Source organism: Tenrec ecaudatus, chromosome 10 (genome assembly GCF_050624435.1).
Source record: "Tenrec ecaudatus isolate mTenEca1 chromosome 10, mTenEca1.hap1, whole genome shotgun sequence".
NCBI classification, from domain to species: Eukaryota; Metazoa; Chordata; class Mammalia; order Afrosoricida; family Tenrecidae; genus Tenrec; species Tenrec ecaudatus.
In genome coordinates this window covers 123,094,917-123,118,635 of record NC_134539.1, presented here as the reverse complement: position 1 = coordinate 123,118,635, position 23,719 = coordinate 123,094,917, and the positions used below count along the sequence as shown (strand labels likewise).

Here is a 23,719-nt window from a genome sequence, read left to right as displayed (position 1 = left end):
CCTGTCCTTCCCAGACAGACTTGCTTGTTCTTTTGGCAGTCCAGGGTACTTTCAGTCTTCTTCACCAGCCCCGCAATTCTAAGGTCTTCCATATTGAGCATAGTGGCCTTATTTTAGAAGTACCTGGACCCAAGGGAGCACAGCCTTGGAGCAGACATTCCTAGTCTAAACCTCTGCCCGGGGCTTAAGACTCAACCTTGGCTTTGGTGTATTTTCCTGGGTAATAATCACTCAACAGCAGATAGTAAGCCCTTGGGGAAATGTGATGAGTTAAGATCTAGACCCTGCCCTAGTGAGTTCAAATAGAAGTGATAAGGGCCTATGTATAAATAGCCAGAGGACAAGGTGAAAGAGCTGAGGGACTCAGGACAGAGATAAGGAAAGTAGGTGGGCTTTGGGGAAGTTGGAGATAAGGAGAAATCAAACAGCCAGAAACTGCCTGGGGAAGCCTAGAGGGAGCAGGGTGGGTAGGGTTGAGTGTGCCCAGGAAAGATGGGAAGAAGGCTGGATGTCTGTGAGCAATAGCTAATGGCCTGGCTAACTGGAGTCCTCCAAAGTGAGGCAATTCCCAGGCCAGCTGACAATTCACTTCCAGGTTTTCCCAAAGTAGCCAGTTGCACACATGTCTGAAGTTGGGAAATCACTGGGGTGTGGTAGTTTATCTCCCTGTCAGAAACCAATCTTGGGTCTCCCGTCCCTTCTCTCTATTTTTGACTCTACTCGCCTTTGTGTGTCATCTGTTATATTCATCTGTTTTTTACTGATTTGGTCTTTCTTGGGAATCCCACTCTCAGTTTGCCCACCACCAAATGGACCACAAGGTAGACATGAATCCCTTTTCAGTATTTGCTATATTAATGTATTAAGTATATTTAAGAACAAAATCTAAAATAGCATTTAGTTTAACTTAAAGGAGCTCTGATGACTGTTGGTGCCCTGGTGGCAAGAGTGGTTACTTGTTGGACTTTAAGATTCAGTCTCTGAATAAAATGATATATATTAAAAAAAAGATCCAGTCTCAGAAACCCACGAAGGAGAGTTCTACTCTGTCCTGGTGTTAATTGTTAAGTTGGTTCCGACCCATAGTGACCCTGTACACCACAGAACAGAACCGTCCTGTGCCATCCTCACAATTGTTCTGTGCCTGAGCCCATTGATGCAGCCACAGTGTCAATCCCTCTAGTCATTGGCCTTACTCTTTTTTGATGACCTTTTTCTTGACCAAACATGATGTGCTTCTCCAGGGACTGGTCTCCGTGTTGTCCAAAGTAGGTAACACCAAGTTTTGCCAACCTTGTCTCTAAGGAGCTCTCTGGCCTTCTTCCAACACAGATCAGCTTGTCACTAGATCAGTCCCTGGTACTTTCAGCATTCTTCTCCAGCTCCACCATTCACATGCTTCCTTCCATGTTTACCTCTCACATGCCTGTGACGCAATTGAGAATACCATGGCTGAGTCAGGCAAACGTTTAGTCCTCAAAGTAACATCCTTGCTTTTCAATATCCCAAAGAGGTCCTGTGCGGCAGATGTATCTAATGCAATAATCCATCTTTTCATCTCTTGACTGCTGCTTCCATGAGCATTGATTGTGGATCCAAGCTGTCAACTTCAACCTTTTCTCCTTTTATTACGATGCTACCTGACGGTCCAGTTGTGAGGATTGTTGTCTTCCTCATATGGAGTTATAATCCATACTGAGGGCTACAATTCTTGATCAGGTGCTTCAAGTCCTCAATTTCAGCTAGCAAGGTAGTGTCATCTGCGTGTCTCAGGTTGTGACTAAGCCTCCCTCCGATCCTGATGCCACCACGTTCTTCATGTAACCTAGCTTCTCTGCTTTGCTCAGCATGTCAATTGAACAAGTATGGTGAGGGGATTCCGCACTGACGTGCACCTGTCCTGATTTTCAGCTGTGCAGCATGCCCTTGTTCTGCCCTCGATCCAGGGGCAAATTCTGAATGAGCGTAAGCAAGCACTCCTGAATCCCCATTCCTAAAGTTGTGTACAGTGTATGATGGTCCATGCAATGGAGCCTTTGCAGTCAGGGAGACACAGTAAGCATCTTGCTGCTGTTCTCTGCTATGAGCCAAGACCCATCTACAATCAGTAATGATATCCCCCATTCCATTGCCTCTTTTGTATCCCACTGAACCTCTGGCAGCTCCCTGTCCCACTGTCCTGTAGAGGTCACTGAATTGGAACTTGGTATCAGTGAGGTGGCTCTGGTTGGGTAAGAGGCTCAAAGCCCTTTGGACGCCATCTTTTCTAAAAATTTACAGCACAGGTTTCCCAGCTTATTCGGGCTAACCCCCCCCCCCCCATTTTCAAGGGGGAAAAAGTTATCCAGCACCCCTCAGCAATGGGAAAGTTTTGTACCTTCTATAGTCCATATCCAGGACAAATTGTGTGGAGCTGCTTATGCAGGCTCCGCCCCCCCCCTCATTCCAGCCAGCGACCACCCCCTCCCCACATTGTGGCTTACTGCCTCTGAAGCCCTACATAGGGTCACTGTGAGTGCAGGTTGATGCACCAGCAGTGGTTTTCCTTAATTTTGTTACATGGCTCTTCATTTGTTTTTCAGGATTTCAGACTCTTAGAGGGGAAAGATATCTTCACATTTGACTGTAGTTTTAAAGCAAAAAAGAAAATTTTATGAGAACTGAAAAAGATCTCTCATGTGTCTAATCTCCAATTGCCCCACCTTCGAGTTAAGATTGTTTCTACCTCAATTTACAATGAAAGCACACAGACCCTGCCCTCTCTGTTTTGCATTCACGATTAGTCTGTTGTGACCTCTTCCTGGGAATCCTGTCTGTGGGTTTATTAGCCTCTCTCTGGGATCCTTTCTGCCTGCAGCCCTGCAAGGCTTATCTGGTTTAGAAAGGTTCATTTGGGTGTGGGCAGGATTAAAAATTCTGACCTTGGTCCTTTCTAGGAGTGCGACCTTGGGGAAATTGTTTAACTGGTGGAGGCTATCCCACCCCCCACCCCATTCCATCATACCTGCCCCCCCTGGGTTTTCGTAAACATTGAGATTGGTCTGCAAAATCCAGGTCTCTGTCCCTGGGCATTCCTATGAGTGGAGATCCACTGATGGCAACCAATAGCAACTGGAGGAGCCCTGGTGGCCTAGTGGGCTACACATTGGCTGCTAACCTCAAGTTCAGCAGTTCAAGACCACCATTCACTCCAAGGGAGAAAGGTTTCCCCCAAAGAGTTAGAGTCCCAGAAACCCACTAGGGCGGTTCTGTCCCACCCTGTTGGGTCACTATGAGTCACAATGGACCTGGGGCAGGGAGTTTGGGTTTCTGGAACATCAACAGGCCTGGAGGCTTCTTAGCTGTGCTCCAGGGCCTCAGATGACTTCAGCAAAACACTCTGAGTTCTTACTTTATTATTGCCTGCCAGGCCCTGGGCTAGGTGTACGGGATGATTAACTAGACCTGGTCTCTGGCTAGTAGTGGCTAAAAAATTCAGTGGGAAGACTGAGCCGTAAACAACTAATTTTGTGGAAGTTTCTTAAATTAAATGAAAAGCGACCCTGGCAATGTACATGCCTCCGTTTCCTGAGCCGGGCCCATTAGAATCTCTGCCCTTCCCACCCAGAGAAGAAATCCTCCAGAAACAGTGGTGTCAATTGCTTTCAGATTCTTCCCTGCCTCGCCTTGCCCTTCTCTCTGTCAGTAAGTGGCACCTCTAGGTGACAGTTGAATAATTCTTTCAACAAAACACATCCATCTTTGGGTTGTTGGTGACTGGGACTTTAGACACACGGGCATTTTTTTGAAAATGCTTGTCTTCATTGCTCTTGAGTTTTCAGTTCATTTTCCAAATTCCACTTGTGGAAAGGCAGGGTGCCCAGGCCCAGATGTCAGAGTCTAGGGTTTTGGATTTATTTGGATTGTGAGATTAAAGCGAGAAAGCCAAAGGCATGCTGACAGGGAATTGAATTGGCAGGTTTGGGATAGATGGTGTGTAATGAGTTGGGGCCCCAGCTGTGCCTTGGGGGGCCAGCCATGGGAGCGAAATTCGAGGTCTCACAGTGCCCACAGGAGAAAGGATTCTTTCTTTGTTCAGCAGACTTTTGAGGGTGAGAGACATGGCAATCAAATCATCTCCTTCTCAACCTTCCTCATGCCGCCACCCTTTCATACAGGTCCTCATGTGGTGGTGACCCCTCAACCATAAAATCATTTTCGTTGCTACTTTATAATTAATTTTACTACTGTTATGAATTGGGTGACCCCTGTGAAAGGGGCATTCGACACCCTGCCCCCAAAGGGGTTGAGACCCACAGGTTGAGAACAGCCGGTCAATATGCTACTATGCAGTCAGGGATGGGCTCCCCAGTGAACTAACCTTTAAAGACTGGTCATATCTCTTACCCTGCTTTCCTTTTTTAAAATTGTTTTACTAGGGGCTCATACAACTCATCACAATACATGCATACATCAATTGTGTACAGCACATTTGTACATTCATTGCCCTCATCATTCTCAAAACGTTTGCTCTCCACCTAAGCCCCTGGCATCAGCTCATCCTGCTTTCTTTTTAAACTGCACCCCGGTTTATATTAATGTGAGTTTTTATACACAGCATCCATGTCTGTGTGGAGGAGGAGAAGGCGGAAAGGGCAGGCAGAGGAGAAGGATGCCATTCTGCTTCGTTGCTCATCAAACCCTGGGTTCATCCTCATAGATTTCACAGTCACCCAGACTCCTGTGGTCCCTAGCAACTGCATAACACATCATGACAGTCTCGTTCCAGCGAGTGCCAGTCTGGGCTGCCATCAGCTCCCCAGGCCCCAGTGGGGACATCTGTGTTGCATTTAACATGGGCATTCTTCCTCGATTGTCTTCACTGGAGCCACACCACGCCTCTCCAGCTTGAACTCAGCCCAGCTCCCTCTTTACCCATTTCCCAGAGCCCCTTTCCTGTACTAGACTTTCCAAACGGCAGTGAAAGGCAGAGTCCTGGCTGCGGGGTGGGGGTGGGGGGGCGGATAGAGGAGTCCTCCGCAGATGGGGCGGAAAACGCATTTGTTTTGTTTGACCCAGGATTACCTTTCAAGCATGGGCAAGTAGAAAGGAAAGGACTGATCCTGGAGAGGGGCAGTCTCCTCGGGGACTCTGGGAAAAGGGCAGATGGAGCCTGCTTTTTCCAGGTGCGGGTGGGGTTGAAGCCTCCCATTGATGCTGCCTCTGAGCCATCTTGGATCCTATCCTTTCTCTGATTCCATGGCAGCTCAGTCTGCCCTGGGGGTTTGTGGAACCGTCCCCCGCCCCCAACACCTCCCAGAGGAGGCACCTGGAAGAGAGAAAGTTGAGAGGGTTATTTTTCTGCAGGGCCCAGAAGTTATTGCCTGCCTGGGGAGGGTCCCTGGGGAAGCAGCTGCCCTAGGGGACTGCAGAGAGGGGGTGAAGGGCCAGGCAGGCAGGAGAAGTGCTTCTGCTGCTGGGTCAAACCATCAGAGGTTCATCGGGGGCCAAGACCCCACCCTAACTGGGCTTCCGACTCCATCTACCAGTGCAGGTGAGTTGATGTTGCTGGAGCTTGTTGGCTTTTCTCCTTGGTGGAACACTGATGGTACATCAGTCTCTTTGTAATGCCCAGACTTAAAGTAAACTCTGGATGGCGACTGAGTCAGTAAGGAGACTTGAAAAAATGCCAGCTCTGCCAGGCAGCAGGGTTTCACTGTGGGCACTCATGCATGAGACTGCCATGTGCTCAGTGCCACGCAAGTCGCAGGCAACAGAAGGAGCTCAGAGCGGACCTCTAACTCCTGGACAACCAGGAGCAGTGGGATAAAATGACGTTCCTGAGACAAGGGCAAAGTTCCTTGTGTGATGGGAGAAGGGGCCATCCGGGCTGCGTAGGGTCTTATTTGAGCTTGATACCCCAATAGGTGGTGCAAGCAGTTAATGTACTTGACCGCCAAACACAAAGTTGAAGGTTTGGCTTCACCCAAGGCTCCTCAGAAGAAAGGTCGGTTGGACGAGCTCCTTCCGGAAACGCGGCAGACACACCGCTCTCCCCTCAGCCACATGGGCTTGCTTTGGCTCGGGGTTAACTTCACAGCAGCTGGTTAGTGAGTGGACTGACTGGTTAGTGACTTTGTTTCCCAGCAGTGAAGATTCAGGTAGCCATAGCCAGTTGAAAGAAGGCACAGGGTGTGAAAGAGCTCGGTTTGTCGGGAAAACAGGTTTGGAGTGGGGCTGGGGTGCCCCTGGAGGGGTTGGAGCATGTCCTGGAGGCTGTGAGGGAACCATCGGAGGTTTTGAAACATAAGACCTGAGATGCAATCAGATTGTGTTTCCTAAATAGAATTCTAGACTAGGCTAGCAAGGGTAAGGCCTAAGCCAGGAAGACCAGTTTGCTAGCAAGCTATTTTAAGAAGAGAAACTGGGGTTCTCACGGTGCTGCTGGTGGCAGTGGCTGGGAGGCTGGCAGGGAGAAGGGTGGATGTCTGAGACAGAGCCAGCTGGGGGACAGCTGGAGCCTGGAGAGACTAAAGGGTGCCTGCTGCTTGGGGTCACTGGGTGTTCAGGAGCAAGTGCCAGGATGATGGCGGTCAAGGTGGTGGGAGTCACGGGAGTGGGAGGAGATGGTGTTGACATCGGACACGCCTACTTTGAAATGCATTTGTAGGAGACAGGGATGTGCACGAGAAAGGGATTCAGGCAGAGGTAGGGAAGACATGGAGGATTGCCAAGGAAGTTGCCAGGAAGCAGGCAAAGGCATGTTAAGGAAACAGTTTCAAGGAGGATGGAGGAAGGACTGCTGATGGGATGAAGGCTTAGTGAGGTACATGACCCAGGAGGGAGGGGTACAGGGAGAGCCTCATTCCATACAAAAGCAAATGGTGCTGCCAAGTGGATCCCAACGCGGAGTGACCCAGTGGGTCAACCAGAACTGCCGCACAGGCCTTCCTAGGCCAGCCTTCTGACCACTGGCCTTTTAGCTCGCAGTCGTGCACTGCCCCAGTGTGCCACCACTGACCGCTGAGGGCAGCATGCAAAAGCATTCGTATCTGGTCTTGGGCACGTTGGAGACTGCCCATCCTTTTATTAATCAAAAGCCCGGTTGAAATAAATGTTCTCCATGAAGCATTGTCAGAAGGCTCTGTAGCTCTTCATTAGTGGATCCAACCAGACCGTCAGACATTCATGTTGTCGGCTGCCCTGATTTGGCCCTCTGTAGCCACTCTCTTACAGAATTGCTCTGTCGGGTCAGCACCGCTGTCCACTGTCACGCAGGGCATTCTAGGAAAGGGTCCTTGGCAGGAACTGCTGAGTATGCTGGAGAGTTTGTCCACAAGGGTTCTCTTGGCTGCCTCCTTCATGTCCCACGGAAGATGTTTGTCGCAAAATCTCTTCTTTGAACAACCAATGTGTTCTTAATTTATGGGAATTAACCAACTTCATGACTGCCCTACCCTGTGGTTATCGGGGGGCTCAAGGGCAGATTCCCATCAGGAATTTTTCAGCAGAGGACATTGGTGGTTCAGTGGTGCGTGTTTGCCTGGTCTCCGGGGGGAGCTCAGGGTTCTCCACTTTCCGGCCAGTGTGCCTCCTGTGCAGCCGCCTCCAGGCTGTCTGTCAGTTGCTGACAGTTGTTTTGTTGCTGTGATGCGGAACAAGGTCTCCCTAGAATTTCCAGACTAAGATTAACTAGGAAGAAAGGCTGGTTCCCCAATAAGCTGCCATCGAAAGCGCTGTGGATTCCCCCCGTCTGCCCTGTAGCAGTCATGGGACCAGACAGTGTTTTGTTCCCTGGTGCACGGGTCATGCCAACTTAGCAGAGCTAACCACAACAATTATGTAGCCATTTAGCAGCGTGCTGACTTTCTCTGTCCTGACTCCTCTTTTGTTCTTACTTCAATAACCGCACCCTAATTTTTAAGCTGTTTTAAATCTTACTGTCTTACACACAGTTTTGAAAGCCGCCTCACATCCTTTTTGGAGCTAGGAGTCTTACCAGAAAAGAAAGAAGCTATTGATGCACTCTGGTCTTCTCTGTGTTATGAGTTGGTCTCTATTTGGTGACTGAAATCGTGGGAGAAAGCCCTGAAGTAATCTCTGATCTCCATAACCTGCCCCACAACAGTCACTCAATGTAGGTCCCAGGGTATTCAGGGGAATTGCTGCTTCTAAATGCAGATGTTGTTCATGGAGGCAAGCACCCGCGAGGGCCTCCCCAGGCGAAGCACGGAACTGACGGCTGCAGGGTGAGTATGTTGCCCAGCGAACAGATGGTCCGAAGGCAGCTTCCAGCACCATGCCTGACTAGGCTCTTTGTGCGGCCAGCGTGCTCTCTGACCACCAACACCAACGGCTTGGCAGAATGAATGCTGGTAGTCGGATACTCTGCTCGGGGGATGGGAGCGGGGCAGAGACATCAGAACAACGTGGAGTTGGGCACGCAGAAAGAACCATCATTTGATAGACAGTCCTTTTGAAACCGATGCCCTGTCTGTGGGAGAGAGAGGAATGGTCGATTTACTCATGAACAAGAGCGGCTTCTTGAACATCCAGGCTGGCTTCTGTTGTCAGTTGGATTGGCTTGTAGCACCACCTGAGTCCGGTGCTGTCCAAGGGGGTAACTACAATAAAATAAAAATTGGGGGGGGGGCACCGCTTGTCAGCATCACTGTGGTGTAAATAGGGGCATTTCAGCAACATTGTATTCGGCAGTGGCCCTCTTGAGGACCCATTTTCCATGCGATCAGTAAGGGCGTGGTTAGGTGCGCGGGAGGCCGGAGCAGTCATGCCTGCTCACCAGGGAAGCGCAGGGGCCTGCAGAAACCACAGTGCACCTTTAAGCAGATTAGCGTAGGCCCTGACCCCCTGACCACGAGTCAGCCTGGAGAGGGAAGCACCTTGCTGGCAGTGATTATAACTAAGTCAGGCCGCGGTGCACAAGCCACGCGCCAGGGGCGCTGCTGAGGTTGCGGCAGCTCACAGCGTCTTTTGTCTCCTGTGAGGTGGGCACTGATGTTAGTCCGTTGGCATAGCCACCTTGCCCTGGGTCACACAGCGGACGAGAAAAAGAGCCATCACTTGAACACAGCCACTGCCTTTAGATGCTGTGCTCCTCGCCACCGACCTGCACTGCCACCCGCTTCTTTCCTGTGGCAGGCCGGGACAGCCAAGCCTCTGTTCTGTCTGTGGTCTCAGTTCAGGCTTTCGGTGTGCTTGGGAATGGGGAAAGAAGACTGGGATACCGTATGGACTCGTGTATAAGTCGAAATTTTCAGCACGTTTTTAATGCAGTTTTTGTGGTAAAATTAGGTGCCTGGGCTGATAATCGGATTGGCTTATACTCGAGTATATACAGTAATTGCCTTGGGTAGCCACTTTATTGCCCCCCCTTCCAGCCCCAGAAACGACTTCTTCCCTGCCCAGTGCCTTCGCTCACTATTGCTTCCAGAGACCGCTTTCCTCCCCCGCAGGGGCAGGACACGGCTCCTCACCTCCCGTCTCCACAGCAAACATAAACTCCCACTTTTTTCTATAGTAAACGGGAGGGAGGAAAGAGAGAAGTCAAACCATTGCTCTAAGAGCCGTGTGGGTATAACTTTTTAGAAGCACAAATGAATGAAATGGGCCTGGTTGTCCCAGACGGGCATTTTCTCTCCACCCGTGGTTCTAGTCTCAACCCAGGTTTTGCGGCGTCTCTTGGCAGAACCTGAGGGGGCGGTTGAAGAACAGGACTGGATGGGGATAACTTTGGAGTTCTTCCTCACTGCTGGGGATGAGGAGGGCTGCCGTGTGGCTGCTGCCCGTGCAGGGAGGTGGGCTGATTTAGTCTGCAGCCTAGTTAGGGTGCGGAGGGAATTCAGTTCAGCAAAAACCCTTTGCCTCTAGTACGCTCTGTGTGCAAGGGTACAAACATGACTAAAATGTGGTCTTGCTCCAGGAGCTTATTATAGTTGAGTAAGGGATTAGGTGCAGGAAAAGGACAATTTTAATACAGCAATTGTTGAGCTAAAAATGAGGACCAGGGAGGGAGGATTAAGCCTGGCGCTGAGGTGGCCTTTGAGCCAAGTGAGGATGGATGAGAAAGCTTTGGGAGGAAGGGTGGGAAGAATGTGTCAGGCTGAGGAACGGTATCAACAAGACCATAGGGTCATGAAGTGCTGTGTCAGTGTGTTAGGAGTTACACACACGTCGGAACTTCCTCCGGGGACAGACAGCTTGTCTATTAAACAGAAGGTCGCTGGTTTGAACCTACCAGCCTTTCAGCCGGAGGAAGATGTGACGAGTTGCCTTGGAAACGCTCCGAGGTGCATCTCCCCTCCTGGAAGCGCCACTGTGAGTTGGAGTCCACTCTGCAGCCACAGGGCACCATTTGGTGGAGGGTGTCGTATCCCAGGCACTTGGGAGAGTCCTCGCCACCTGGTAGAGCCTTCAAAGCCAGTTGCAAGCAGGGAGCAGAGTTGAAGGTGGTCAAGGTGAGGCTGAAGCCACACACAGGAATCAGTGGTAGATAAGTACCAGCCATCTGAGTTTATCGTCAACAGGCACTAGACTGAGTACTGTGTATGTTTTTTTTTTAATTAATTTATTTTTTATTGGGGCTGATACAATTCTTTTCACAGTTCATACATATATATACATCAATTGTATAAAGCACATCTGTACAGTCTTTGCCCTAATCATTTTTTTCTCTTTTCTTCTTTTACATTTTATTAGGGACTCAAACAACTCTTACCACAATCCATACATATACATACATCAATTGTATAAAGCACATCCATACATTCCCTGCCCCAATCATTCTCAAGGCATTTGCTCTCCACTTAAGCCCCTTGCATCAGGTCCTCTTTCCCCCCCCTCCCCATTCCCCCCTCCCTCCCCATTCCCCCCTCCCTCATATGCCCTTGGTAATTTATACATCGTTATTTTGTCATATCTTGCCATATCTGGAGTCTCCCTTCCCCCCTTCTCTGCTGTCCCTCTCCCAGGGAAGAGGTCACATGTGGATCCTTGTAATCAGTTCCCCCTTTCCAACCCACTCACCCTCCACTCTCCCAGCATCGTCCCTGCCACCCTTGGTCCTGAAGGTATCATCCACCCTGGATTCCCTGTACCTCCAACCCTCATATGTACCAGTGTACAGCCTCTGTCCTATCCAGCCCTGCAAGGTAGAATTCGGATCATGGTAGTTGGGGGGAGGAAGTACTGTGTATGTTTTAATGGAATATGGTCAAGGACACTGTGAAGTAGAGATGATTATTATCTCGCCTGCCCCACCCCCATTGAGGGAAGTGCGACCCAGAGAGGTGAACTTCTCTAAGGCCACATAGTACATGGTGGAGCTGGAATTTGAACAGGGAGGTTCTGGGTTGGGGGCCTGTCATCTTAACCACTAATTAAAAGCGTGAAGGACTGGTTTAAGGGGTTAGAGAGCAGGAAGGGGCTCAAGGATATGCCTACCCACTGCCATTTCCATCAAGGTCAGTTTGACTCAAGGTGATATATAGGACAGAGGGGAACTGCTTCCCAAAGTCTCCAAGGTTGTAAGTATCTACAGAAGTAGACTGCCAAAAAAAACCCAAAACAACAACAACAACAAAAAAACAAGACGAAGTAGACTGCCTCGTCTCTCCTGCAGAGAGGCTGGGAGATTCAAACCAAGGTTCTGTTCGTTAACAGCCAAAGAGTGCCTTATCCACTGCACCACTGAGACGTTCAGGAGTCTGCCAGGACAGTGTACGCCAACCCAAACTAGTCCCTGTGATCCTTGCCAGTGGGAATATGGCCTCTGGCGGAACCACCTTGTAGATTCACAGAACACTCCTGGTTCCTCCTGTGTTACCCGCTCTCTTCTCCCCCTTTAATGGGTGTGCACGAACCCAGATTCAGTGGTTCGTGGCAACCCATCTATGTCAGTGCTGCATGGCTTTCAGTGGCTGCTTTTTCAGAAGCAGACGATCAGACCTTTCTTCCAAGGCCCCCCTGCATAGATCTAACTGTGAGTGAGCAGCCGAGGATGCTTATTGATTCTAGCACCCAGAGGCTCCCTAGATAGGTGATTCTACCTGAGCAGCATCGGGGGCAACTTGAGTAGGAAAAAAGAAGAGAGAATCTGCCCTCAAAGGACCCGAACCTCGTGTGTGTTTGGGGTCCTCAGGCCTCCGTTGCCATTTTGAAAGCAGCCGCAGAGAAGGCCATGTCTCTCGCTGTTTTTCTGTTGACCACGCAAAATAATAGCATAACTTTGTCGCATGTGTGTGTCAAGCGTCGTGCATGCTCTTTTAGCAACTCTCAGCACCCTATATAAATTGGTGTCATTAGAAACCGGGAAACCGAGGGTCAGAGTGGTCACGTTGGACTTGCACGCTCTGCCCAGATGGTTGGTTCCCGAGGTGGTAGGTCACAGACAGACCTCCATTCTAAGCACAGTCCCTCACACCTATGAGTTACCTGCTCAGCAGCGTGGAGCCAGCTGGGGGGCTGGTAGCAGGTCTTACCTGCATTTGCACCGTGAAGGATTATTACTTCACTTACACAAGAGCGTTCAATTTGCACACGTGTCCTGAGGCTGGATCTTTGCAAGCTCGAGCTTACTGGGTTATGGTTGGAGGTCGGTTGGACTCAATGATGCGTTCAACAAGTGGGACACCCATGCCCAACAACTAACAGGCCCCAGAGGAAAATGTCGGAAGTCCAGTGCATACCCAACTTACCGTTGCCTTTAACTTCCTTAAATTCGAGAAGCTTTTATTTTTTTCTTAAGACAGAAGAGGGTAGAGGTGATTATTTTTCTTTCCCTGCGTCTTCATCTCTCCTCGTCTACCACTCGCCCCGACCCCAGCCAGCTTTCTCTCGGCTCTCTCATTCCTCCTTCTTGTCTGCCCCGTGTCAGCTACACAAGAGCCATATTTCTGTGAGCTACTTTTTCTTTTTTCACCTTCTCGGGAGGAAGCAGCCGCTTGTTTTGGATGTGCCTGTGGAACTCATTCTATGAAAGAGCCAGAGGAGCGCAGGGACTGTCGAGCCGCCAAACCCGCTGTGTGTGGGGCGGGCGCTCTGGAGCTTTTCTAGCACCAGGCAGCCTTCGACGTGGTCGTGGCCGCTTCCGTGGTGGATTTTAAAGTGTTTTTGTTTTTCTTGACATTCAGAGCTATAGTGAGGACCGAGTGCATGCGCAGAAATGCTTATCTTTTGGGAGGAGGAACAGGAGTATGTTTGGAGGTTTGGATTTCAAACTGAGCATAACCAGAAACCCCCGCCTGTGAACTCTCTTGGTTTCCTACGCAGAGAATAATTCTACTCCAGGGAGATGCATAATTGAGAAGCCATCCGCATGGATAAGAAAACAGACGGTGGCTGCCGGATAAACCCCGACCGACCACAGCCGGCCTCCTGTTTCCTTTCCTGCCTCCCTGTTTGTGTAAGATGGTGGGCCCGGTGCTCCCCATGCTCCCCACCGTGTTTCTGCCTGCCTGTCTCGTCTAGTCCCTACACCTGTCCCACCCCCGTTCTTGGAAATTCCGTCCTTGGCGAGAGTGGCGTGTTGATGTTGGAGCAGATTTCAAAAGCCCCAAGTGGTGTGGGGTACGCGGCTCTTCTTAGCACCTGGAACACGTCAGAGCCCATCAACCTTGGTTCCCTGTCTTGATTTAATTGACTTCTGTTATCCCCATGGTGGGCTTCTGTCCACGCCCCCTGCTCACTGGGAGGACGCAGGGAGTGAGTCCTAGGACCCGTGCCTTCTCCCGCTCCCACGAGGGGCTGGCTGGGAAAGCGAGCTCCCCCTGGCATGCCCTTCGGCACCGGCCATCTTGGCGCTGCACTAACGTGATTTCTTTCAGATCTTTAAAAACAGTAGGAAGACTGAGCAGGGACTGTGCCTCGGGCCTCAGAGGTCAAGCCCTTTCAATAGCCCGAAACTCCCATCAATGGTCACCTTGGATGTGGGACCTGCTTGGCTCAGGGCTGCAGAAGGGAAATGCTGTCACGAGGGTCTAAGTGGCCAGTTTTGCTTCAGCTTCAGGCTGGCCCGGGGTGTGTGGCCACAGAGAAAGTCTCAGGGGTGTGGTGGCCTTTGGGGACCGCTGTGGTCGGAAGATAGGGAAGGCAGCTTCCCTTTGGAAAAACTTGGGTTGCAGAGGTGTAGACGGAAATGGTTTGCAGGCTTTCTTTAAACTTCCAGATGCATCCCAGACAAAATCTAGCAAGGAAGATTTCATTTTGTTTGTCTTCCTCCCCCATCTCTCCAAATAATTTTATCTTCAAAGCCTGATGCAGGCGTTAATTAACACTCACTGTTCTCCTGGGAGGTAGGCAAGTGGGAACACTCACCCCATTAGTGCGGCCCAGGGAATAGACAGGGTGGGGAGCCTCAGGGCGGTGAGCTAGCTCAGAGAAGTGAGGCTGGCCGGCTAGCCTCCAGGGCCCTGCCTTTACCCATGACCTTTACCCAGAGGTCAGTTGGTGGCTTGGGGGCCACAGCTGGCTGTCTTGGTGTCTTGTTAGTTCCCAGGAGGATAAAAGAAGCTGCATTTGTGCTGGGGAGAGATGTTTGCCACTGTGGACTGTGGGGGAGGCCTGAGGGTTGGGGAGAGAGTCTAGTAAAATTCCGTCTCCGATGCAGGCGTCTGATGATGTCATGAGTTTCAGTAATGCACTGGTCTTTTCAAAATTACATCCCAAGCATCTGCTGGGCCGCGTGTACTATACAGCAAGTCACTCCTCCCCCCAAGAGCTGGTCAGTCATGAGGCACCCTGTGGCTGAGGAGGGGCCTGGGTGCCCGGGCTCGGTCTGTCAGCAAGAAGGGTGTGAGGTTTGTGCTGGGGCGACTCCCAGCCTCTGGAAACCTACGTGTGACTGGTGAACTAGGAGCTGAATGTCTTCTCCTTTCCCTCTAGCCGTTCCTCTTGGTTGGAAGTCCTTGGGAGTCCTCTCTGGAGGAAGGGCTGTGGGATTTTCTGGGCGCGGTGGGGGTGGGGTGGGGGGGTGATGCCATGTGCTGGAAGTCTGCGGAGGGTCCCCAGGGTAACTTCTGAGAATGCTGGGTGATCCTGAAATAACAGCACAGTGCTTTCCTGCCTATTGATTGGTCCTCGAGGGCAGGGGGTGAGGGGTGGGGTGGGGCATTTTACCTGTCTGTCGACAGCATTCGGAGCATCTGCTGTGTCGGAGTCTTGTTCTAGCTGCTGATGATATTCCCATTTTCTTGGCACCGCAGGCTTCTGACAACCAGCCCTGGGCCTCTGTTTGAAAGTCCTTCCTCTGAAGATCTCACCAGTGTGTGGAGCCTGCCCCACACCCACCCCCTGCCAAACCACGGCCTTTACCTGTGTCTTCCGGTGTTTCCCGTGCGACCCGTCCTGTGGGAGTGCCTCGTGGGCGGCCCCAGAGTTCGCCCCACGCTCAGCGGCGCCAATGGTGAAGATGACAAGATCCAAGACTTTCCAGGCATATCTGCCCTCCTGCCACCGGACCTACAGCTGCATTCACTGCAGAGCCCATTTGGCCAATCACGATGAACTCATTTCCAAGGTACATGTTCCCTGCAGGTGCTTCCTGCTCCCAAAGTTGTACAGGTGTGCACACTCTCCCGGAGACTGGGATGCTTCTGTGCTTTTACTTCCAAACCCAAAACCAAACTCTCGCCGCGTTCGGGCCGGTTCGGACGCATAGTGACTCTCTGTGGGGTTGTGAATTGTTACCGAAGCAGACGGCCTCATCATTCTGCCAAGGAGCAGCCGGTGGCTCTGAAACCTCACCCTTGTATTTGGTGGTCCACCAGTTAACCGACAGCTCCCCCAGGGCGCAGGGATGTAATTCTGGGTTATTTTTAGGGTATCCTAGGAACAGGGATGGGTGGACATTATGCTACTTTAATTAGCTGCTTTGGGAATTAGACTTCCTGTTGGGGCATTGGGCCTGCTGCCGCGCAGTCCAGAGGAAAGGAGCTCGCGAGGCGTGATTGGGGCCTCTGCTCCGCTTACTTGGTTTGGGCTGGCAGGTGAGCACCATGCACAGCGATGCCCATTTGGAAGGGGATATTTAGAAAGGCCAGGGGGCAGATGGGGGAGGTGTCTTGTTAGAGAGGCCTTTGCCTTCAAAGCCCTTTGGAGGGTGATGAGAACGCTGAAGTCCTGTTGAAGAGCTGCCCTGCTGGCTTGGGGGCACACGGTGCTTTCCCATGAAGGAACCAAGCTCCACTTCTGACCACAACAGAAGAAAGGGTCACCCCTTATTTTCCCTGTGGTGCCCCAGGACGTCATTTGCTTCCTGAGGTTGGGTCAGGGGATTTCAAAGCAAAACAAATTCTCACTGCAGTTGTATGTTCTAGGAACTGGATCCCTGAGGCATTCCCCCCCACACCCCCCAGTAGAACTGCCTTCCTTCTGAACCTGGAGCCCCAGGAGAGGAGAGACAGGCTTTACTAGGAGAGGTGGGCTATGGGGGACTTTCCTTTAAAAGCACATCTTTTCCCAGAACTTGGCTTTCACGCCATGAAAGTAAAATAAACAGAACTATATGCATGTCTAGATTAGGCTACAAAGAAAAACCCCATGTTTCTGGAAAATGCCACAGCTGCCCCCCTGACATGTGGCATTCAGCATATCTGCCAGGCAGGCTGAGCTGGCCATGCCAGGCTTGACGGACATAGAGGGGGACAGCTGGGGGACATCGTGGTGGTCTTTGAACCAGGTCTTTGGGAACTTCCCTCAGATGGAGTTCTGTCCCAGTCTGTCAGCACATCTGTTCCCCAGGATTAAGCTAGACCAGGTGAGATCCCTTTGCTTGCCTCTGGCTTGGTAGCCCCAGCCACCGAGGGATGAAGGCTTGGTCCATCAGTGAGGACAGAACAACCCTTTCCAGCAGGGTGATTTGACCCAGGAAGCAAAGAGGCCTACAGGGCAGTCAAGGTCGTGGTCGCAGGGAATCTCAGATGAGAATGGAAGTCTAATGTCTGAGGTCATTTCCTGCCTGTCCCTGGGCTGAGGCTTACCTCAGACCCTGAGGTGTTCTCTGAAGGGTATCAGACTCTCCCTGTGGGCTCCCAGGTGGGAGGAGTCGGCAGGGGCCCATGAAGCTCAGTAGAAGAGCCTGTTTGTCGTCTTGGCCAGCAGGCCCGGCTGCTGCTGCACTTCTGCCATTGCCCCCTGTGTGCTGTTCGTCCCAGCCAGTCTTTCGTTTGCATCTCTGTCAACTCATCTCCGATTCCATCAGGAGTTCTGGGGAACCCCTGAGTTTGGCAGTCGGGATGTGGGGAGTCTGAGTCCATGAAGGAAGAAGGAAGCCAGTCACCTGGGTTTTGGAAGGGGACCTGCAAGCATGGAGAGGAATTGCGAATTGTCCCTTTTTTCAGAATCTTTTGTATCTATCCGGGAAGCCAAAGCATCATTTTTTCTGCAAGAGGTGCTATGTATCCTAAGAAATTCAGGTGCCAGTGAGAAGAATGAAAGCTGCCTGATTTGTTGCGCACGCACTCTGTGCTAAGTTCGTCCTCGGCACTTTATCTCACTGAACCCTCCTGAGCAGAATTGAAGATCGATGGCATTGACTGTGTATTTTTTATGGAACATGAAGCCGAGGCTCAGAAATTGCGCTAGTTCCCAACTTAGTGAATGGCTGAACCAGGAATTCAGAGAAGAGAGGGCGAGACTGCTTTGCCCCGAGGATCAGGAGAATTTCTGGAAGAGGTGGTATTGGAGTGGGACCGTGTGAATAAGTGGAAATCAGAATGTCGTTTGAAGTAGTGTCTTCTTGTGGCCTGCTATGCAGGCCTTTGACGGTCATGCTGAGCCTGGCCTGTAAGTCGTGCCTCCTGTGAGTCCTGCCAGGCCCTGTACCTTGCTTTCATGCCTTAACTACCAGGAAGTCAGCAGTATGTGTGGCTCCTCAGGTAGGGCTAGTTTAAGCCTCTCTTCCTTCTAAGCATGCTCTTCCTCCTTCATGGTTTTCCTTTCTTTTCTCCCATGAGCTCTCGCACATCCCTTTAGGCCCTGGAACCATGTTTGCCACCTCTGTGTCTCAGAGTCAGACCTGCCGCAAGAGCTCAGCCAGTGAACAAAGAAATGGGCATTGGGAGAGAGCGTGAGGTGCGCAGGGAAGCCACTGCCGCCCCGTGTTCTCCTGCCTGCCCCGCCTTTGGGGCAGAAAGGCTCACTCCTAAGTCCAGGGCCAAAGGCAGCACAAGACTTCATCTCATGGGGCGCATTAGCGCTCGATGATTTAGAGAGTTGGGTTGAATGCCTAGCTGTGAGGCGAGAGCGGGGGAAACTGGCTGGCTTTGCACACAGATTCCATTATTCCCCCCACTGCCACCCCCGGCGTTAAATAATCTATAGATTCTTCACGCAGGTCTGCTTGACAGAAAGATCATGGCCCCTGCCCCTTCCCTGGAAAATGGGTCTTTTAATTCACACCCCCATCTCTTCCATGTAAGAAAGTTCGGGGAGAGAATGTCTCCCCTGTTCTTCCCTCTTGACTTGATCTCCTACGCGGTTTCCGAGCCTGCCCAGTGGGAGTGGGGAGCCGGGAAGCAGACACTGGAGTGGCAGCGTGATTAAAGACACTTTGTACTTGGCAATAGAGCCTTTTCATCGGAAAGCTTGACACTGGCTGCTTGCCCCCCCCACAAAGAGCCCCAGAGGCCCCAAGAATGAACACTGGTGGCTTCTGTGCCACTCAGAATGGGGACCAGCACCTGGACTCCAGCGCCCTTTCCGTCCTTGAGGGTTAGTTAGCCTCCATGGAACTGCCCCCTGCACCCCTTCAACTCCTGGGGTCTGCGTGCCAGCGGAAAGAATCCCATCCTGGCCCCGCTGCCTTCTCAGCTCAGTCTCGGCCCCTGGAGGCCCGCTCGCCCGCCGGCCGAGTCTCGGTGTGCAGCCATCCAATGGGTACAGCGCTGTCTACTGCCCAGAGCTTTGTTGCTGGCGTTTATGGAGCTCTTACCACGTGCCAGCCTTGACTTTCCCCTACCACAGCCTTCTTTGAGGTTTGTCTCTTGAAGCCTTGGGTTTACCTCATTGGATTGTTATGGGACTGAGATGAGATCATGGGAATGTGGGCGGTTTGCAAATTACAAAGCTTTATGCAAATGTAAAGCAGGCCCCTTGCTTCTCTAGGCCTTCCTGTTAAAACAAAGGTGAGGTGGGGCCAGTGGGATTGGATTGTCCTGCCTGACCCAGAAGGTCATTGGTGCCCACGGCTCGCCTTCGACCGGCTCGCCTTCGACCGACAGTGGAGTGCAGGAGGTGCCTGGTGGACGTCCACCGCTGCAGCCATCGATGGGGGATGGGAGGGAGTGGGGCCTGCTTTTGAATCGATGGCGGAACCATCCCGGGAATGTGCTGAGGCCGCTCGCAGTCTCTCCTCCGGCGGGCGGCGCTGTGGTCTGAAGGCCGAGTGTTTGCAGGCAGAGGTATTTTGAGTTGGCTCGAGGCATTGCGCACACTGTTGTTTCTCCCTTCGTGGTGCAAGGCCAAGTATAAAAATACACTTTGGCTATAAAATAATAATAGCTTCAAGGGCGCACAGTTGCCCTGAGTGGGAAGAATGTAAGCATTCATTGTAGGGAACCAAGTCCTCTGTTGAGGAAACCTGGCTTTTCACCCAGCTTTGAATTCCGATGTTTGTCTAGAGCCCTTCCTGGGTCTCCATCAACCCCCCCCCCCCGTGACCTCGAGTAAGCCTTCAGGAAGAGGGAATCTCATTTCTCTCTCAGGACCCCGGAGACTTCCCGCTGCTGGTGCTCTGTGCACGCTGAGGAAAGGTGTGCAAAGAGACTGAGGCGTGGATGTGCAGTACAGGTGGTGGGAAGAAACCTTTTGGTCGCCTTCACACTATTTAAGTTAAGTGTGACCTGCCGATTAGCTTCAGGTGACAAAAACAAAGCCCCCAGCGTCAGAGATTATCCACTGCAAATCCCTCCAGAGGTCACAGCCACAGACCAGGAAGCCAGTTCCTCTGTCACAGAACCAGGAATGGAGACAGCTTCCTTTTCCTGTGGGTTCTCTTGGCCTCCTGGGCTGGCACTTTGGCCTAGAGGTTAGACGCAGCGCTCCGTTGAGATGAAAGGATGCTCTGAACCAGCCTTGTGTTGATTGAATCTCTGTGAGGAGGCCAGTACCGCCTGCAGCTTCCCAGCCACGTGTCTGCTTCGTACAAAGTTGAGGTTGTATCTGGAAGCGTGCGGGCCAAGCTCTTTATCACAGAGATTGATGGGCTGAGCACAAGCACTCTGATCTGTGACCTGTATCATCACAGTCTCCCGAGCTTCACTGTTGGATGTTTGTCATTGTTTCTTAAAGAACACTTCTGAGGTACCAGCAGACGTCCCCGTGCTACACTATGGGACGTGCTAACCCGATAAAGCCCAATTCCAAGGCATGTTCACCCAGTTTAGCTTTGGTATAGAGAGGCACATTTCCAATAAAGCCAGCCCCTTTGCTTTAGCTCTTTGGCCTTCAAAGCCCAGTCTCTGGTAACAAAGCATAAGAGCTCTCTTGGCCACCCAAGAAGAGGTGACAGGTGAAACACATCTGCACAGAAATCTCCAAACAAGGCACATGGATTTTACAGTGTTTCTTGGTTTAAAAACAAAAAAGGAAAAAACTAAACTAACCATTTGAGCTTGTGAAATAACAGTGTTTTATGATGCTGTCCTCCATAGGAACAGAAAGCGAACCAATTCAGAGGGCGGCAAGCTGGGACCATTTGCATAGCCAAATGACCATTGAGTTTGCATAAGTGATGCTTGCAGTTAGCCAGCCCATTCTTCCTAGTGTGCTTAGTCTGGAACCCAAACGAAATCATTGTTATCCAGGCGACTCTGACCCAGAGCGATTCTACTTAGGGTCTCTGAGATGGCGAATCTTTATGGGAACAGTCACCGGCGGGTTTGCACAGTAGACCCTGCGCACTTGGCAGTCTCATGCGTACCCTCCAGGGCCACCGGGATTCCTAAAGTCACAGCCTAGCGGGTCCGTAGCGCCACCTTCACGGGTCCCGGGGACTCCACGCAGTGGAGGACTGTATTCTGACAGACGCTGCTTATACTTCTATTTGTCTTACTCTCCAAATGCCAAACATGTGTTTTTAGCACTTTTTTTTTTTGGTAAACATATTATGATACCAAACCCAGTCAAACCTGTTTTCCCTGAGTCAGGTCTGAGTCCTAGTGACCCCACAGGACAGCACAGGGCAGACTGCCCACACTGCCCACGGCACTGCCCGAGCGCCCGTAGATCATGCTACTACAGACCTATTCTCCTGAAACATTGACACCAGTGGGGCGGGGGCCACGAGAAGATGGGTTAGTTAAGTCACCCCCCTCTTGAACAATTGCCTGATTATCATGAGACAGGTCTCCTGGTTGACATGCAAACAGCTTGGGAAAACTATTGTTATTCCATCTTTGTGTCATGTAGCAACCAGAACAACTGCTTGGATGAGTCGATTCCTAAGACTACACCAGAGGTTCTTTACTACTAAGTGGTTCATGGGTCGATTCCAAGGACACCGGAGTTGCATGTGCCGCGTGTATTTCCCAAGGGTGGCTTTCAGAGCGCTAAAGGGGCTCTAAAGGGGCTGTGTTGATTTAAGAAAGAGAGAAATCTCTCTAGAAGTGGAAGTTCAAGGGAGACTCTATCAGAGAAGTGGCCTTGATGTGCATGGACTTACTTAGACTTGTGGAATTTAGTGGGGGAAGGACAAAGGACAGTCTGACCAAAATAGCAGGACATATGCCAGAAGATGTCATCCTCTCTGGTTACATATTGAGGAAGTGGTGCACCAGCCAATCACAGAGAAGCCAGGTTGGTGGAAGAGTAAATGTTTGAACTTGATCTGATTGGCCGCTGGGAGCTTGGTGAGGCTTCAGGAAGATGACTGGTGTGTGGTGGAGTTGGGGAAAGAGACCTGAATTTGGGAAACCAGTGTACAACTCTTCAGTGGCCTGCATGTATTCAGTGTCCTTGGTGGTGATTCTGTAAAAGCTGTTGACCATGCACACCATGGGTTCAGAGCAGACAAACCAAACCAAACCATCTTTTGTCTTTAATGAAAAGGACAAATTGGGTTCAAGAAGTCACATTTTTTGGATGGTGTGGGTGGCGGGGGTGGGGGCCAGGCTCACCTTTCAAACTTGCCTGAAAATTAATGAGTAATATGGGTACAAGTCAAGTTGCTTTTATCAATTGATCGTCAAGGGGCTGTCAGGGCCAAGCTTGGTGAATCATCTTTGTTATTTTTCCCTTTTTCTTTTTCGGTTTCACTGCAGACTACAGGCAGCTGGAGCACAAATATGTTCAAATGTGATCCTTTCTGTGTGGTTGCTTTAGATACTAAGAGGAAATGTGACGTGAGCTCTGAGGCGTGCCCTGAACATTAACTCTGGTTTAAAATGCCTATACGGTTCCAGTCATAGGACTGCTGTGTATATCAGTGCCCTGGTATTCACTGGGAGACTGGCGACTGTGATCTTGCGCTTCTATTAAATGAAGGCAACAAAGAAATCTCCCCTGGGCATTCTCCCTGGGAAGTCAGTACCGGAGCCCCCCTGTGTTCTTGTTGGGGCCCCAGCGCTCCCTCCAGCCTCTGGAATGGGGAAGCCACCCCATTGCTGGTTTGGGGGCCCAACAGGAGTCCACTGGGTAGGAAGAGATTGTTCAGTTCAATAATTTTGTTTGCTTCAAATGACATGCCAGGACCTGGGCAACGTGTTAGGGACAAAGAAATGAATCCAACATGACTTCTGTATCCAAAGAGCTTCAGGGGACAGGAGAAGGGAACACCCATTGTGAGAGCCAGAGAATGTTCCCCTTAGGTTGTGTTGGGATCATCAGTGTGTTATACTATTAACTTGTTGAACAATGACTGAATACCAGGAACTACTTTAGACACCTCACTTACTCCATCACTCACTTTACAACATGCCTTTAAGATGGGTAAAAAAGTGACGTGACAGAATTTCTTCATGGGATTCAACTCTAGATCAGTTTAATGCCCCCTTTGAAACTTATCATTTGCCAGTCTTGACCTAACCAACTCCTTGTTTCCACTGAGTACTTTCTGGTTGAGGTGCCCAGATGGCACAGCAGTTAAGTGCTTGGCTGCTACCTGAAGTGTCAGCAGTTCAAACCCACCGAGTGACCTGTGGGATAAAAACCCTAATCTGTTTCCATGAAAATTACAGTCCAGCATTGGGCCTCCACTCAAGTACTCCCTCAACACAAAAACACTTGTTTTATTAACCTGGCATTTCAAGATGCTTACCTTCCCGACACAATCACTGAAAACAAAGTGGGGTCATAGCAAATGTGGTGAACAAAGCTGATGGTGCCCGGCTATCAAAAGATACAGCGTCTGGGGTCTTAAAGGCTTGAAGGTAAGCAAGTGGCCATCTAGCTGAGAAGCAACAAAGCCCACATGGAAGAAGCACACCAGCATGTGTGATCACGAGGTGTGGATAGGATAAGGTATCAGGCGTCAAACCCAGAACAACAAAAAAAACCATTGTAAATGAGGGGGAGTGTAGAGTGGAGACCCAAAGCCCATCTGTAGGCAATTGGACATCCCCTTATACAAGGGTCACAAGGAAGAGACAAGCCAGTCAGGATGCAGTATAGCACTGATGAAACATTTAACTTTCCTGTAGTTCTTTAATACTTCCTCCCCCTCCACTATCATGACCTTACAGATTTGGCTAGACCAGAGCATGTACTTGGGTACAGGTAAGAGCTGGAA

At 50.8% G+C, this 23,719-nt stretch overlaps 1 protein-coding gene across 1 annotated transcript in view; it reads left to right on the top strand.

Moving 5' to 3' along the window:
- YPEL2 (yippee like 2) overlaps nucleotides 1–23,719 on the top strand; it is a 60,489-nt gene that overhangs the window by 7,354 nt on the left and 29,416 nt on the right. Inside the window, exon 2 of the mRNA XM_075561510.1 lies at nucleotides 15,198–15,511. Coding sequence (XP_075417625.1) covers nucleotides 15,395–15,511 — 117 coding nt within the window. The 5' untranslated portion in view covers nucleotides 15,198–15,394. The remainder of the gene's footprint in view (nucleotides 1–15,197; nucleotides 15,512–23,719) is intronic.